Source organism: Lithobates pipiens, unplaced genomic scaffold, assembly GCF_037356315.1.
Source record: "Lithobates pipiens isolate NorthernLeopardFrog02 unplaced genomic scaffold, aLitPip1_a1.2 Scaffold_19, whole genome shotgun sequence".
Taxonomy (NCBI): domain Eukaryota; kingdom Metazoa; phylum Chordata; class Amphibia; order Anura; family Ranidae; genus Lithobates; species Lithobates pipiens.
The window spans coordinates 240,900,861-240,919,971 of NW_027507764.1; the positions used below are offsets into that span (position 1 = coordinate 240,900,861).

Sequence of the window (19,111 nt, forward strand, 5' to 3'; positions counted from 1 at the left end):
GCGATCGCCGCCTCCAATGGGTGATGATCTCAAATGTAAACAAATGAGATCATCACCCATTGCCGAATCTGTCTCCTCACACAGCGATAGCGTGTGAGGAGAGAGATAGTGTGAGTTTAAAAAATTGACTGTTTTGTGCCATATATACCCTGCCAGTGCCCATATATACCCTGCCACTGCCCAGATCTACCCTGCCAGTGCCCAGATCTACCCTGCCAGTGCCCATCTCTACCCCACCTGTGCCCACCTGTGCACCGCCAGTGCCCACCTGTGCACCACCAGTGCCCGCCAGTGCCCATCTGTGCACCGCCAGTGCCAATCGGTGCCCATCTGTGCCTCAGCAGTGCACATCTGTGCCGCCTCAGCAGTGCCCATCTGTGCCGCCTCAGCAGTGCCCATCTGTGCCGCCTCAGCAGTGCCCATCTGTGCCGCCTCAGCAGTGCCCATCTGTGCCCATCTGCTGCCTCATCAGTGCACATCCATGCAATAAATCAGTGCACATCTGTGCCGACCCATCAGTGCCCATCTGCCGCCTCAGCAGTGCCCATCTGCCGCCTCAGCAGTGCCCATCTGTGCCGACTCAGCAGTGCCCATCTGCCGCCTCAGCAGTGCCCATCTGCCGCCTCAGCAGTGCCCATCTGCCGCCTCAGCAGTGCCCATCCGTGCAATAAATCTGCACATCTGTGCAATAAATCAGTGCACATCTGTGCCGACCCATCAGTGCCCATTTGTGCCACCTCAAAAGCGCCCATCTGTGCCACCTCAAAAGCGCCCATCTGTGCCACCTCATCAGTGCCAATCAGTGCTACCATGGCTAAACGTGTCTTTTCCGCTGAGGAGGCGTACCAAATTATTTCCACGGCCGACGAGAGCAACGGGGAGCTCTCCTCTTCAGATTCCTTTTCAGATTCGGATTCTGAAGCCGACGTAAATTATGAGCCAGTCCTCAGCAGTGAAACACTGACTGAATCCGAGGAGGAAGATATCCGGCCCATCAAGCGAAGGCGTTCTAGTGAGGCAGTGCCGTCCACCAGCACCGAAGTGCCGTCCACCAGCACCGCACTGCCGTCCACCAGCACCGCACTGCCGTCCACCAGCACCGCACTGCCGTCCACCAGCACCGCACTGCCGTCCACCAGCACCGCAGGGCCCCAGCAAGAAAGGCCAAGTACCAGTGGGGTGTCATCTCAGCCCCAAAGGGTTAGGAGCCATGCTGGCCTTCCCTATGCCCTTCAGAACCCCTTGTGGCTTCCTCCTAATTCAGGAGAGGCCAATGTTCCCCCTTTCACCGCCCAGCCAGGAGTCCAGGTGGACACGGAGAATTTTACGCCTATAGATTTTTTTAATTTAATTTTTACGGAGGATATGTTATCATCAATTGTGGCCCAGTGCAACCTGTATGCACAACAATTTATTTTTCAAAATCCGACCTCTTATTATGCCCGTCCCTACGAATGGAGAGACCTAACGGTGGAGGAGTTCAAGGTTTTTTTAGGCCTCAAATTTAATATGGGACTCAACAAAAAAAATCTATTACGTAACTACTGGTCAACCCACCCCCTCCACCACTCACCGCTCTTCTCCGCGGTAATGCCCAGAACCAGGTATCAGATCATCCTGAGGTTCTTACATTTCAGTGACAATTCCCAGTGCCTTCCACGAAATGATCCAAATTATGACCGGCTTAACAAAATTAGACCAATACTGAATTATTTTTCAGAAATATTCCCCAAATTGTTTACCCCGGACCAACACATATGTGTGGATGAGTCCCTTATTAAATTTAGTGGCAGGCTTAGAATGAAGCAATTTATGCCCAGCAAAAGGGCCCGCTATGGGGTGAAGGTCTACAAATTATGCGACCGAGCCACAGGGTACACATATTCATTCAAGGTGTACGAAGGGAAGGACACCCAGCTACAGCCCCCTAATTGTCCGGACTACTTGGGATCCAGCGGAAAAATTGTTTGGGACCTCATATACTCCCTACTGGATAAAGGCTACCACCTCTATGTAGATAACTTCTACACATCTCTGCCCCTGTTCCACAACCTTCACTGGAAGAAGACGCCAGCATGTGGCACTGTAAAAAAGAATCGGAAGGGCTTTCCTCAAAGTCTGGTGAACAAGAAGCTGCGAAAAGGAGAAACCGCAAGTCTGAGAAACAAGGAGGTTCTGGAAGTGGAGGGACAGAAGGGATGTATACATGTTATCTTCTATCCACAACGATACCTTTGTGGAAATCCCCAGAAGGAATGGCCCCGTAAAAAAACCCAAATGCATTTCCGAATACAATTTGTTCATGGGAGGAGTAGACTTCAACGACCAAATGATGGAACCATATCTTGTCACAAGACGGACATACCATTGGTACAAAAAAGTAGCAATTTATTTTTTTCAATTGGCCATTTATAATTCCTATGTCATTTACCGCAACGCCACCCAAAACCCCAAACGTTTCTTTGGCTACCAGGAGGACGTTTTCACTGCCCTTATTTTCCCAAACGGCCCACCAGAAAATATCCGATCAGACGTTGTTAGTCGACTCTCCGAGCGCCACTTTCCCGATAAAATCCCCCCCAAACCAACAGGCAAAAGACGCCAAAAAAGATGTAAGGTGTGTACCAGAGCAGGAGTCAGAAGAGACACATCTTATTATTGTGCACAATGTCCTTCCCAACCAGGCCTCTGTATAGGCGACTGTTTTCGGCATTACCATACTTCAATACATTTTTAGTGAAGTATGGTAAACATAATCCTCAATTCCTGCCTTCATACACCTTCACACCCCTTATGCCACTGCCTGCTCTGTAACTGACCCTGGCTTGTTATTTGACCACTCTTATGCCTGCCAATTCTGTACATACCGCTGCCTGATCTGGAACTGGCCCTGGACTGTTATTCGACCATGCTTCTGCCTAACGATTCTGTACATACCTCTGCCTGATCTGGAACTGACCCTGGACTGTTATTCGACCATGCTTCTGTCTAACGATTCTGTACATATCTCTGCCTGATCTGGAACTGACCTTGGACTGTTTGACCACGATATTTGCCTGCCTCTTGGACTGATCTTGTATTCTGCAACTGGACAAGTGAGATTCAACACGGGGTCTCACATATGTGAGGGGCTCCAGTATAGTTTTTCTGGAAGAAGAAAACAATTTTCTTTGTTTTCTTATTCCTAGATTAGGGTCTGGAGACTCGGAGGCTTCAAAGAGATTTGGGAGGGAGAAGCCTCTACCCCTATCCCCATTCTGTCCTGAACGAGGCTCTACTTCTGTCTGCTGCCTGTAGGACTTACTGCCATCATGCCGCACTGACCACACCACAAGGACCTGCCTACTACCAGGACCAATATTTTTGGCACTGCTGACATCTCTGCACTGACCCTGGACTGTAATATGGACAGTATCCCTGCCTGATGCCTAAAAAACTGTGTTCGCTGTTGCTGACCAAGTCCCTGCCTGCTGCCTGGACCAGTGATATCCTCCTGTGGACAACTGCGCTTCTAAAACCACAGGTAATCTTTTCTTTACCCTTTGCTCAGCATAATGTATTTGGGGGTGTAATTCTTGGTATGTGCAGGCTATGTGTCCCTGGAACGCCGACGGTGTTTCTTGCATGTTGCGCCTCTGTATGTGGCCAGGCTGTGTAAACGTCTCACACATGTGGTATTGCCATACTCAGGAGGAGTAGTAGAATGTATTTTGGGGTGTTATTTTTGCTATGTAAATGCTATGCGTTGGAAATATCTTATAAACGGACAACTTTGTGTAAAAAAAAAAAATGCGTTTTCATTTTTTTCCACATTTTCCAAAAACTTCTGGAAAAAAATGAACCATTGAAAAGACTCATTATGCCTCATAGATTATACGTTGGGGTGTTAGCTTTCCAAAATGGGGTCATTTTCTGGACGTTTCCATTGCCCTGGTGTTCCAGGGCCTTCAAAACTGTAATAGGTGGTTGAGAAATGAAATGTGTAATTTATGCTCCTAGAATGCCTGAAGGTGCTACTTCAAAATTAGGCCTCTATATGTGGTCAGGCTGTGTAAAAGTCTCACACATGTGGTATCGTTATACTCAGGAGGAGTAGGAGAATGTATTTTGGGGTGCTATTTTTGCTATATAAATGCTATGTGTTGGAAATATCTTATAAACGGACAACTTTGTGTAAAAAAAAAATGCGTTTTCATTTTTTTCCACATTTTCCGAAAACTTCTGGAAAAAAATGAACCATTGAAAAGACTCATTATGCCTCATAGATTATACGTTGGGGTGTTAGCTTTCCAAAATGGGGTCATTTTCTGGACGTTTCCATTGCCCTAGTGTTCCAGGGCCTTCAAAACTGTAATAGGTGGTTGAGAAATGAAATGTGTAATTTATGCTCCTAGAATGCCTGAAGGTGCTACTTCAAAATTAGGCCTCTGTATGTGGTCAGGCTGTGCGAAAGTCTCACACATGTGGTATCGCCATACTCAGGAGGAGTAGGAGAATGTATTTTGGGGTGTTATTTTTGCTATGTAAATGCTATGTGTTGGAAATATCTTATAAACGGACAACTTTGTGTAAAAAAAAATGCGTTTTCATTTTTTTCCACATTTTCCGAAAACTTCTGGAAAAAAATGAACCATTGAAAAGACTCATTATGCCTCATAGATTATACGTTGGGGTGTTAGCTTTCCAAAATGGGGTCATTTTCTGGACGTTTCCATTGCCCTGGTGTTCCAGGGCCTTCAAAACTGTAATAGGTGGTTGAGAAATGAAATGTGTAATTTATGCTCCTAGAATGCCTGAAGGTGCTACTTCAAAATTAGGCCTCTGTATGTGGTCAGGCTGTGCGAAAGTCTCACACATGTGGTATCGCCATACTCAGGAGGAGTAGGAGAATGTATTTTGGGGTGTTATTTTTGCTATTTAAATGCTATGTGTTGGAAATATCTTATAAACGGACAACTTTGTGTAAAAAAAAATGCGTTTTCATTTTTTTCCACATTTTCCGAAAACTTCTGGAAAAAAATGAACCATTGAAAAGACTCATTATGCCTCATAGATTATACGTTGGGGTGTTAGCTTTCCAAAATGGGGTCATTTTCTGGACGTTTCCATTGCCCTGGTGTTCCAGGGCCTTCAAAACTGTAATAGGTGGTTGAGAAATGAAATGTGTAATTTATGCTCCTAGAATGCCTGAAGGTGCTACTTCAAAATTAGGCCTCTGTATGTGGTCAGGCTGTGCGAAAGTCTCACACATGTGGTATCGCCATACTCAGGAGGAGTAGGAGAATGTATTTTGGGGTGTTATTTTTGCTATGTAAATGCTATGTGTTGGAAATATCTTATAAACGGACAACTTTGTGTAAAAAAAAATGCGTTTTCATTTTTTTCCACATTTTCCGAAAACTTCTGGAAAAAAATGAACCATTGAAAAGACTCATTATGCCTCATAGATTATACGTTGGGGTGTTAGCTTTCCAAAATGGGGTCATTTTCTGGACGTTTCCATTGCCCTGGTGTTCCAGGGCCTTCAAAACTGTAATAGGTGGTTGAGAAATGAAATGTGTAATTTATGCTCCTAGAATGCCTGAAGGTGCTACTTCAAAATTAGGCCTCTGTATGTGGTCAGGCTGTGCGAAAGTCTCACACCTGTGGTATCGCCATACTCAGGAGGAGGTATTTTGGGGTGCTATTTGTGGTATGCACATTCCGTGTGGGAGAAATAAGCTATTACAATGAAAATGTTGTGGGGAAAAAAAAATCTTAATTTTGCAATGAATTGTGGGAAAAAATTACAACTTAAAATAACTCACCATGCCTCTTACTAAATACATTGGAATGTCTACTTTCCAAAAAGGGGTCATTTGGGGGGCATTTGTACTTTCCTGGCTTGTTAAGGTCTCAAGAATGGAGATAGGCCTTAGTACATCAGATGTGATCTTTTTTTGCAAATCTTTATGATTTGCACCATAGCTTGTAGACACTATAAATTTCACACAGATCATATAATATGCAAAAATTTGGGTTATTTTTACCAAAGATGTGTAGTAGTATAAATTGTGGCCAAAATTTATGAAGAAAAATTGCTAATTTGCTAAATTTTGTCACAGAAACGAAGAAAAATTCATTTTTTTTCAAAATTTTCAGTCTTTTTTCATTTATAGCGCAGAAAATAAAAAACCGAGAGGTGATCAAATACCACCAAAAGAAAGCTCTATTGGTATGAAGAAAAGGACAAAAAAATCATTTGGTTACAGTGTTGCATGACTGAGTAATTGTCATTCAAAATGTGAGAGCACTGAAAGCTGAAAATTGACTGAGGGGGGTTTAAGTGCCCAGTAAGCAAGTGGTTAAAGTTACTTTTCCATTCAATATGCAGATGTTTGTAACTTTGCTAAAATATAAACAAAATGTCAATGCAATATGGCAACCTGGGGGCATTCTGTATAAAATGGGTGTACAGAATGCTCCCAGAAATGTAATTTCCTGCTTTTGTTATAGCTTTTTCCATAAGTCGACATGAAGATACAAGCCACATTTTAGGTATCCCTTGCAATAAATTTTTTGGTGAGATACTTCCTAAGTAGTGTCTATGCAGATACTGCAGCTCCCTCATTAAAAAAAAAAAACACTGCAGCGTCCCACAATAGAACACAGAGATTTGCTTAGAATCCACCTAAAATCAATAACATGTTTTATTAAAATCCTTGCAATGTATATAGATCATACAGAGAGGATTTATAAAAAAAATAAAAATGAAATTACACTTATACCACTTGCTGACCAGTAACTGTATATATATACTGCGGCAGGTCAGCTCTATTGTGCAAACCGCCGAACCCATACGGCATTCCATGCATCTGACACTGTGGACTCGCGGACAGTGAGTCCACAGTGTCAGATCGCTGTCCGCCAGTGACCCGCAATCACGGTACACAGAGGCAGAACAGAGATCTGCCTATGTAAATAAGACCAGCCCTGTTCTGACAGGAGATATCATGGAGATCTGCTGTTCCCAGTGACCAGGAACAGCAATATCCAGTGAGCCCAGCCCCCACACAGTTAGAAAACACCCAGGCAGGGCTGTTTTTAATATTCATTGGACCCTGCACAAACATTTTCTTGGGCCTCATCTTCCATGCAATTTCGCTCTCCATATGCTTTGAGACATACAATAAATAGCAGCTAGAGTCAAAATCTGTTTTCTGAATCAGATCAGGCAGCGATTACGATTGGTTGCCAGAGGTTACAGTGTATTGTTAGCACTCACTGACTGGCTTCATTGAGGTTACAGCACAAATTATGGCTCACTGATTGGCTCCTAGATGTTACTCCACATCTCTTCACTTCCCGCACACCATGGACTGGGAAGGTGAGTAGACCCATCAATACACAGATAACTCTTAGGAATCCTAGGATTCCTGGGATAGCAATGCTGGGGGGGGGGGGGGTGATGGGACCAGTGGCAGTGGTGGGGGGATGGGATTAGTTAGGAGGCAGTACACTTTAACAAATTCTGACTCATGTAGAGCAAAGCTGGAAATCTTTGGCCGGTATATAGTGAGGGAGTTTACCAATGTAATGGAGAATTTACAATGAACACCAATGTGAGGGGGGATTTACACTGACCATAAATGTGAGGGGGAATTTGCACTGGCCACCATGTAACATGGGGATTATATACCACCCACCAATAGAAAAGAGGGATTTCTGCACTGAACCAATGTAATAAGAGCATTTACACCAACCACCAATGTAAGGGAGATATACAATGACCTCCATGTAAGGGGGAACTTACACTGACAACCAAGTTCAAATGCAAGTTTGGATTTTTTTAACGATTACCATATAAAGAGAAGTTTCTACATTGGCCACCAATGTAATGGGGATTTACACTGACCACTAATGTAATAGGATTATTCACAGTAACCACCAATGTAAAGAGGGATTTACACTGACCACCAATGTAAGGGGGACCCTTAACACTGGCCACTAGTGTGAATGAAAGGATTGTACACCAACCCCCAATGTAATGACAAGATTAACACTGACCACCAATGTAACTGAGGCATTTAGCCTGTGTTGACATTTGTGTGTATTGGGAATACATGAAAAAACGCTTTCCTGACACCACGGAAACATGCTGCCCTTTAGCAGATACACAGAAGTGCCATTAATTGTTAATGACACCCGCATGCATTAGCTGAGATGTGCGTATTCAAATGAACCAAAATTCAGGGTGCTGTGGCACCCTGTTCTTATTAAGATGGGTTCCACCTCCAATTTGCTTACCTTTGCAGGACAGGCTGATGTTAGGCTTAATGACTATAGTTGTAGGCAGGAATTTTAAGCATGCTCCTTTACCTCTCCAATGGGCAGCATTCAGCAGAAGTGATGGTAGATATGACCTCAGGGGGACATGATATACATATGAATGCCGGCTCTATTTACATATCAATGCCACGGTCTGCGGCTATTTACATATTAACCACTTCTGGACAGGCTCACGCCGATATACGGAACTTTGAAGAGGGATATCATTGTTATGGCAGCAGCTAGCTACCATAACTCCGGTATCTTCTTCCTCAGTGAGCGGTCTGGTTTCAGATAAAAGTGGTCTCTGTGGTGGATTCACCGATTGATCACTTTTATCAGCGGCGGGAGAGGGCCCCCCTCCCGCCGCTCTCCAGTGGCCTCCGACGCTTACCGGAGCTTCCGGTAGCGGCGGAGATCAGGTCCTCTTCCTGGCTTGGTATGGAGATGAGTGAGGGGAAGATGGGCCCCAACCGTCTACATACCATTGCAGGGCAGAAGCAACGTCAAAACGTCACTTCCGCCGATAACTCTTAAAGCAACATTTTTTTTTTATTGCATTTTTGACCCCAGATCTCATATTTAAGAGGTCCTTATGTTTACATTCCTTGTAATAGGAATAAAAGTGACACATTTTTTGTTTAATAGAACAGTGTAAAAATAAAAAATGAAAGGTAAAGTAAATAAGAAAAACATTTTTTCTTTTAAACACGCCCATCCCTTCAAACTTGCATGCAGAAGCGAACGCATATGTGATTAGCACCCGCATATGAAAACAGTGTTCAAACCACACATGTGAGGTATTGCCGCAATCAGTAGAGCGAGAGAAATAATTCTAGCCCTAGACCTCCTCTGTAACTCAAAATATGGAACCTGTAGATTTGTTTTAAACGTTGCCTATGGGTATTTTTAAGAGTAAAAGTTTGTCGCCATTCCACGAGCGGGCATATTTTTGAAGCGTGACATGTTGGATATCAATTTACTCAGCGTAACATTGTCTTTCAAAATATTCAAAAAAATTGGGCTAACTTTACTGTTTTCTTGGGGGTTCTAAGTAATTTTATAGCAAAAACAAATGCTTTTAATTTTTAAACACCAAATCTCAGAAAGAGGCTCGGTCCTTAAGTGGTTAGAGCCGCCGCTGTTTACATATGAATGCAGGTTATTTACATGTAAACACAGGGTCTGCAGGTGAATCATCTGTATAGGCAGAGCTGGGCAGCAGCAACAGAACTTTACACTGAGATATCGAGACACAGCAGGGGACTAAAACTTCAAGGGATAAGGGAATTTAAACTGGCAAAGTTGACAAGTATGAGGCAGCTGCTTTGGGCTCCACAACAATGGGCCCAGGACAGCTGTCCCTTTTTCCCTGCCTTAAAAATGACGGTCCTGCACCCAGGGAACACAGTTAACCCCTTGAGCAACCCCTAGTGTTAAACCCTTCCCTGCCAGTGTCATTTATACATTAATCAGTGCATTTTTTTTAGCACTGATCAATGTAATGTCACTGGTCCCCAAAAAGTGTCCCTTAAGGTCAGATTTGTCCACCCCAATGTCGCAGTCCTGCTAAAAATCGCAGCCATTACTTGTAAAGTCCATAAATCTTTCCAATAGTTTGTAGACACGATAACTTTTGCATAAACCAATCAATATACGCTTATTGCGATTGTTTTACCAAAAATATGTATCAGAATACATATTATAAAAATAACAATTTATCTTATTTTATTATATCATTTGTAATTTTATGTATTTATATTTATTTAATTAATCAATTTAATTTTTGCATTTACTATAGCGTTTTGTGGTGACCACCTTTGGAGATCTTTAGTCTCCTATTTTTTTCTTTTTTCTGCAGAATACATATTGGCCTAAACTGATGAAGAAATTAGTTTTTTTTATTTATATATATATATATATATATATATATTTTTTTTTTTTTTGGATATGTATTATAGTAGAAAGTAAAAAAAATATTGTTTATTTTCAAAATTGTCAGTCTTTTTGGTTTATAGCACAAAAAATGCGAGGTGATCAAATATCACAAAAAGAAAGCTCTATTTGTGGGAAAAAAGGGCATCAATTTTGTTTGGGTACTGCATCGCACAACCACGCAATTGTCAGTTAAAGCGACAGAGTGCCGTATCGCAAAAAATGGCCTGGTCATTAAGGGGGTAAATCCTTCCGGGGCTGAAGTGGTTAAAGTTCTAAACCCTAACTATGCAACTAAAAAGTAACCAGAGAATTCAAATTGGTTGCTGGTTATTATGCGCCACACGGGCACATATTCTTTTGTTTTGCTTTTAAAAAATCTGCAATGTTGTCAGTTCATCCACCACTGTTAAATGATTGAACTATCATTATATCATAATACATGATAGTTTAGTCAAACCCCAATATTAAAACGTATCCAAAAATTAAAAAGTCCAGCCAAATCTTGTAGTTTTGGATTATGTGAGGAAAGGTTAAAACTTCTGCAATGTATTACTGTCCTGAGATTCATCCTCCCTTTTGTAACCATTGTGCAGCACTCCACTTGAAACTATTTTTATACAGTTGGCTATTCCACATTACCTCATTATAAATACATTCCTTGAATTTCTTTCAAACAGAGGTCTGTCAGGACAATAAAGCTCTCGGGTTTCAGATACACCATCTTCGCCGTGTAAAATGATGTAAACCTAAAGAAAAAAAAAAAAGTAGCTTTATATAATAGTGACATTATTATGTTATTTTACTATGCTTAGTAATTTGGATATAGTAGACTTAGTACTTCAAAACCAGATATGTCAGCAGGAGAAAAGAAGAAGCTTTCCTATAAACCTAAGATTCTGCAGGGTAGAGTTAGGACCGTACTGCAATTATTTTTACTTCATCCTCACCCTCATTACCCCAGTATCAATAGAATGTTTATTGTTATACACACCCTGAAAAATTAGCAACACACACACACACGCTGTATAGCAGCACTTAACCCAATGACATCATTCCCACAAAAATCCTGAAAGAATGTTCCGACATCTTGGCTCCTACTATAACACATCTCGTAAATCAGTCGTTCAAAGAAGGGATTGTTACGACTGCCCTCGAGCAAGGCATAATCAAACCCCTTCTAAAGAAACCCAACCTCGACCCCAAAGACCCTAACTACCGCAGACAGGTAACAAGCCTGAACACTATCTCCAAAATTATGGAGAAAGCAGTAGTACAACAGCTACAACTCCACCTGGACTCACACAAACTCTTGGACCCACTTCAATCAGGCTTACGCCCAGGCCATGGCCCAGAAACAGCACTTCTCAAAAAATGGGACGATGCCCTGGAAGCAGCAGAGGACAGAGAATCATGCCTCCTGGTACTTCTGGACCTCAGTGCAGCATTTGACAAAGTGGACCACAATACTCGGCTCATACGCCTCAAAGAAGTAGGGGTCACAGATTCCGATCTACCATGGTTCGCATACTTCTTAGGTAATCAAACACAGACAGTAAAACTAGGAGCCTTCACCTCTGGAACTCTGGAAATTTCATATGAGTCCTTCAAGGATCACCCCTGTCTCCATGCTCTTCAACATCTACATTCGTCCTCTCCTCAAAATCATCAGGAAAACTGACTTATGCTTCCACTCATACGCAGATGACACTCAACTCTACTATCACATCACTGGACAAAATGACCAATACCAGGAACTAGAAAAATGCCTCACATTGATAGATGACTGGATGACCACGAGCTCCCTCAAACTCAATGGATCCAAAACAGAGCTTCTTCTCCTCCATGCAAACAGAAATACAAAAACGAAGACCACCCACCATCCTTGGACAGACCATCTCCCCAAGCACCAAAGCCAAAAGACTCTGAGTCATCTTTGACTCAGAAATGTAGAAATATATATGGATCAGTAGTCAGTGGTTCTCACCATCTTCTCCGCCTGCTACGTAGACTTATCCCCTTCATTCCAGAAAAGGAGAAAGCAGTAGTAGTTGGAACAATCATCAATTCCCGACTCGACTACACAAACTCCCTCTACATAGGACTACCCAAATACCAGATTGCACGCCTACAAGCCGTCCAAAACACGGCAGCAAGACTAGTCACAGGAAAAAAAACTGGGAATCCATCTCCCCATCCCTTAGGACCGTACACTGGCTAACCGTAATCGGATCACTTTCAAGACCCTCTGCCTCACCCACAAATAAACACAAGGAAACGCTCCTCAATACCTATGCGACAAAATGAAACACTACACACCAAATTGCAACCTCTGATCAACTAACCAAAACCTCCTCCTCATCCCCAAATCCTGCTACAAAGCAAAGGGAGAACGAAGATTCGTAGTCCAAGGACCACGGCTATGGAATGCTCTACCCACTAACATCCGCATGGAGCAAACCATCGGTCCTTCAGAAAAAAACTCAAGACCCACCTCTTCTAAGGAACAGGAAGCACAGGACGGATCAAGCGCCTTGAGGTGATTCAGTTCGCAGTTGTATCGCTATACAAATCGTTCATTCATTCATTCAATGTGCATAGGAGGATTGGAAATCTGGATGTTTTTCTTTTTTTGTATGTTGAAGACTGTTAGAATCACAAATGTATTCATATCGTTTTTTTTTTAATGTTAGATTCATTTTGTTAAAAGGGCAGTTTGGATCTGCATAGTGCAGGAGTGCACTTCGTTGTGCATTCCTGTGACCATAGGCATGTGCACTGGGTGTGCTGGGTGTGCCTGGGCATATCCTAATGACTCCACGCACTTGCCTCCCAACTGTTGGGTCCCAGTGGTGGGACAGGTTACAGTACTTGGCTCCAGAGAAACACTGTTCTGTGTCTCCCCTCCAGCTGTGCCTCTCATAGGCAGCTGCAGAGGAAATATTATTTGATATGAAGGGAAGGCATCGGGTACTTAGGGAAGGCACAGTGAGTAGGGAGGCGGGGCTATGATTGATTGTGATTGCATTTTATACCTGGAAGAGGGTGGGATCTAAGCTAAAGCCCAGGGCGGCAGTGGGGGGAGGATCTATAAGCCAATCATGACATAAACAGCGTTTCCCTCATGGCTACCTGAGACAAGCTGAGCTGTATGGGAGACATGGGAATAGGATTGGTTTTCTGTTCTTCTCCCTCGACTTTTCACATTACCTCCTATTCCCAGGTCAGGTAGACGGGGCTATGAGTAGCTGTAATTTAGCTCTACCTATAGAACTATCAAATAGGAAAAGGGGAGAAGAGCCAGAGCAGTCCAGGGAGATGGAGAACACAGGTAAGCAGTGCAGAAATGAGAGACAGAGGGGGTTATTTACGAAAGTCAATCGCTATAGTTACGAAATGGTGTGCCGGTAACAGAACGCAAATCCCCCATTTACTATAGCAATCTCAGTGCACGGAAGAATGCAATCTGTGCGCCACTATGGACATGCCGCATGGCATCGCCAAATCAATATTGACAGAAGATGGAGGTGTCAATATTATGGGGTGATGTGAGGAAGTTTAGTAGCAACTGCCCAAGAAACAAATATGCCCAAAATAGAATGAGAAAGTAACTTTTTCTGAGAAAGACTGCTATGCCTGCTATGCCTGCAAGTACGTTTAGAACTGCATGAGATCAATGTAAGTAGTGCGCATGTACAAGCGGCTGTTGTGCTCATTCATATGCGTTTGTTCAATGCGTGGCCAAAATCATAGTAAATGTACAGCAACGTACACGTAATTGCAAGGGTTGAATGGGCGCACCTCTAAACTTGACAATTTTTTTTTTTAAACTGGTTCACCTTTATGTATTTTTTTTAAGGATATTTGCACACAGGTCATGTTAGCATGTTACGTTGCCAACATGTGACATGCACCTAGTTAAAATTATGTAAAAAGTCTATCATTCCTCTAGCTCAGGGGTGCCCAACCTTTTGAAGAGTGAGGGCCACTTAAGCGACTCTGTGGATGCAAAGCTGAAACAGACACAGCCCACTCTACTCTACGGCCCTCTCATCTGATCAAATGGAAGGGGACGGATCCACTTTTTGTTTTTTTAGCAGATCGGATTGGAAGGAGGGTCTGATTGGGTCAGACAGATCATGTTAAAGGGGCCTAATGCCACATACACACGACCAGACTTTTCGATGGACTACGTCCGACGGAATGAATCCGTCGGATATTACGATCGTGTATGGGCTCCAGCTGACTTTTTTTCCCCAAAAGTCCCACAGACCAAGAAATAAAACATGTTTCAAATCTTTCCGACGGACTCGAGTCCGGTTGAAAAATCAGTTTGTCTGTATGCTAGTCCGACGGAGGACAACCGATTACTTGGGCAGCTATTGGCGACGGAATATGAACTTCCTCACATTCGAATCCATTGTAGTTTGGTGTGCTTGTGTGTGGCCAAGTCCGTTTGTTCAGAAAAACCACCAGAACTCCGCCAAAAGTCATTTGGGAAGACCGTCGGACCTCGTCTGTCGAAAAGTCCGGTCGTGTATATATGACATTAGGCTACTTTTACACTGATGGTCTGCGGTCTATCCACACCTGTGGCTTTCCTGCAGGTTAGCTGTACTTTGCCATAGAATTCTATCATATCCTGCAAGTGTGGTGTACCTTCTGAAAGTGCACCAAACCCACAGGTAAAACCAGAAGTCTATGGCTCAGTGCAGGTAAGCCGCAGGTAAACTGCGTTACACCTGTGGATCAGTTTAAAAGCAGTCCAGTAACTACTGCAGAACAGATATGTCCATATATACACTGTGATTTTAGTAATAAACTTTGTCCCAGGCAGAGTGCATTCTGTATCACTTCACCTATGACAAGAGTTGGTGCTATACAGTAAGCATTGGCTTATGCGGATCTACTCCGCCACTGCTTGATCCCTCTACCGTTGGCTTCATTCACAACACTGATGCTCTGGCATGGCAGGCCGACAACCTGCAATCTGGGCTTGCTAACTCGCCATCCCAGAGCAGGAGGTCGGGGGCCACATCAGAGAGCTCTGCGGGCCACACGTGGCCCCCGGGCCACTGGTTGGGCACCCCTGCTCTAGCTCCCCCTAAAAGGGAATTTAACCTTCCCCTCTAATGCATATGATTTTCTTGGGCTACCTTTTGCTTTTAAAGGGGATCTCCACACTCCATTCTTCAATGCTCTTGTATCTCCCTTCTAACCCCTTGGGCTAACTTTTGCTTTTAAAGGGGAAATCCACACTCCACTCTATTCTCAAAAGGATGTGAGCTGCCTTCACAACTCCAAACCACATCCTTTTTCAGAGCGTACAACAGGGCCAGCTATGGAAGGGGTGAGAGGACCGATCCCCCTCTTGAACCATACAAGGCCACATAGCTGGCTGCCTTTGGGGCTTGTTGGGCTCAGCCCAATTCCAACCACAAAGCACCTTGTACGGACTAGTTTAAATGGGTTTTCCAAATTCCGAAAAGCCCCCTGTCTGCAGCCCTCCACAACCCCAGCCTAGGTTTGTGAGGAGGAGGCCCTTGTCCCCCTGGATATGGGAAAAAGGTGGTTGACTTTTGGAGTGCTCGAGCCCCTCCTGCCCCCAAGCATCCACCCCCTTTCATGGGCTGGTTTGCTGTGCGTTTGGCTAGGGGTTTGTTAGTGTGTGGAATGGGCACAATATTTTTTTAGTTTTAGTTTTCATTTTAAGCCTTAAAGGGCAGGCTAGTTTTTGTTTTGGGTTAAAATCTTGCAGCTGCAATGTAAATTTGTTTTCTCTAAAGCCATACCTCTTTGAAGCAAAATTTTGAATACATGCTACAGATGCACCACTTTACAGGCAGAGTAAGCCCTCCCAAGTTACTAGCTTTTAAGCAATTTTGTATTTTTAAAGGCACTTCTCCTTGTTTCATTTTTGGGGGTGTCCAAATTGGTGACATTGATATATGTCCCTCAGGGTGGGACCTAGGCCCCCATACTCATTTTAAGGCCAATAACTAGAATATAAGCCAGCCAAGTAGGGACTCGCAAAATTAACAAGTCAGTTCCAATAGACTGCAATGGTATTTGTTGTATAACTTTTGCCCATGTTAGGCTCTTTGTTTGCCCCCCTGGACTGGGGGGTGTTTGTCCCATCTGTAATTTTGTAGCATGCTTGATGATGTGCTTAATTTTGGACAGGGGGTGGCTTAGTTTGTGCTAGCTGCATTTGGGTTGTTTTGGGCATGCTCAGGGACTTTGGGTTTTTGTTTGTGCTTTTTGTGTGTGAACAGCACTTGCATTTTTGTGGGCATGCTCAGAGAGTGTGTGCTGTGTGTGTGTGTCAAGAGAGTACATTTGGGTGTCCACACAGAGTTTGTAACACATGTATTTTCTCTTTGTATTTTGTTTGTTATGTCTTTGGAAAACAGATGTATTTTAGAGCAAGTATCTTTTTTTGGGGGGGGGGGGGGGAGTATTTTCCACTGAAATATTTTTGATGTTGTCAATCTGTGTTGTTTGTAGGTTGTTAGTTTCACTTTGATTCAATTGTAAGTGCTGCATTATTTTTCAAAATCTTCCTCAAGCTGTTGTGACTACTAAATGTTTAAACTCTTAAGAGACTGCCCGTTTGTGGGCAAAGTCCTTTTAACTCCTGTTAATTTTCTCTGCAAAATGGTCAGACTTCAAAACCATAATAAATCCGATGGAAAAAGTCCAATGGAGCACACACACGGTCGGATTTTACGACAACATGATCCGATCGCACATTTTCCATCTGAGATTCTGACCGTGTGTATGGAGCATTAGTGTCTCAAATTAATATACTTGTGTCTTTTGCTTTCCTTGCTCTTTTCCAAGTCCTTGTTTGTTGACCAATAAAATTTGTAGCAATTTTTCAGGTTTTATGTGTTTTGTTAATAATTTGCTTTGCAGATGCATACTTAATCCAAGTAATGCATTTTACACCCCCCCCCCCCCCCAAACAATTTTCATGCAACAGATTTCCCAGCTGCAGATTAACTAGTCTGATTGGCATGGCAAAACAAAAAAGTCTGATTTGTCTAAAAGCCTTCATGGTAGCATATGCATGCGTATGCTGCCATGGGTAGGCACCAGAAAAGAAAAATTGCAGAGAGGTAAGTATTCAATTTTCCATTTTAGCACAGTGGTTCTCAGCCTCAGTCTTCAAGTACCCCCGACGGGACATGTTTTGGAAATTTATCTTAGTTAAATAGCTGTCCAAAATACCAAGCCATTGACTCGGATTTAAAGCACATGTGCAAGATTAAGGTAAACCTGCAAACACGGCCTGTTGGGGGGTACTTGAGGACAGGTTTGAGAACCACTGATTTAGAGCACTGAGCTAAAATCTAGCTCAAGACAATCCTATTCTAATTGTGGGCATTTGAGGGAAACCAAGTGAGTGTTAGAACCCCTGTTTGTCATAGCCAAACAGGAAGTGAGGGTAAAACCCTAATAATGTTTTTCTTTGGGGACACACAGGTCAATCTAACTAGTGTCCCCATTAGGCAAATTGCACTTTGTTGTGTACACCCCAAATTATTAGATATTTTGGGGTTTATTAAAGGCAAATCCACAATAAAAGTGTACTCGCTATAATTCTGAGGGGAAGCTCTGGTGATTTTATCATCTACTCATGTAGAAGCAAATATGCAGTTTTTTTTATCTTCCTTGCATGTCCCCCTCCGATCTCCAGCAACTGCACTTCCAAGTACACTTGTATTGTAAAGTGAATTAGCCTTTAGTACATAAATCCTAAAGTCCAAGATATCTAATATTTGGAGTGTACACAGCAAAATGCTAGAGTGCAATTTACCTAATGGGGAAACTATTTAGATTGACCTGTGTGTCTCCAAGGAAAGACATTGGCAGAGTTTTACCCTCACTTCCTGCTTGGCTATGTGACAGGAAGTGAATACATTTGAAGGAGAAACTGGTAACATTTGGGAGGTGTCTTCACCCATCAGGCATGCAGACATCTCCAAAAACTGACAAGACTTCTAATCCCTCTACACTCTATCCCCAAGCAAAAATAAGAAAGCATTTTATTCAGTTTAAATTTGCAAAGACACCTAAGTTCAACTGTGATGTATGTCCTGGACATCTGCATCTGCTTTACCATTAATTTCCATAAAAATTGGGTTCCTGCAGCTGAATGCGCCAAATGCATCTAGATACGCGATTGCTGTGTATGTGAGATGCGCAACTGCTGTGTGCACAGAGTTATGTACCTGTGGCGCATATCTGGTTCCCCGAAGCGGTGGCCAGCACACAGGAATGGCATCATGCCCCTCCAGGAAATTGCTTGCACTGCTGCTAATTTCTTCCCACCACCATGCCCCTCTCACTGTTCTCTGATGAAGATATGATCCTTATTTGCAAGTTAAGATCATTTTTTATTTATTTTTACATGGGGTGGTGTTTGCGTGAGTTATCTGTGTATGTCTAAATCGTTTGGCCTCAAAACATATAACTATTTCCTGTGTATAGATTCACTTCTTAGTCAATGCATATTGCTTCCTGCTTCAGTGTGTGTGTACATATAGATATATCTATAGATGTAGATTATTGTGTCCACCAGCAGAGAGAAGTTGGGTAGATGCCACACTCCCAATTCTGGAGGCATAATAATGGTCTAGCACAGGGGTCTTCAAACTACAGCCCTCCAGTTGTTCAGGAACTACAATGCCCATCATGCCTAGTCATGTCTGTGAATGTCAGCGTTTTACAATGCCTCATGGGATGTGTAGTTCCACAACAGCTGGAGAGTTGTAGTTTGAAAATTCCTGATCACTCTAGCGTGTCTTGAAAAAAGGTGGTTTCTCATGTGCCTTGTATAATGCCCAAGAAATATCAATAGGAA

General features: G+C 43.0%; 1 protein-coding gene across 1 annotated transcript in view; it reads right to left on the bottom strand.

Moving 5' to 3' along the window:
- PKD1L1 (polycystin 1 like 1, transient receptor potential channel interacting) overlaps positions 1–19,111 on the bottom strand; it is a 358,247-nt gene that overhangs the window by 129,055 nt on the left and 210,081 nt on the right. The window contains exon 26 of the mRNA XM_077491844.1: positions 10,885–10,991. Coding sequence (XP_077347970.1) covers positions 10,885–10,991 — 107 coding nt within the window. The remainder of the gene's footprint in view (positions 1–10,884; positions 10,992–19,111) is intronic.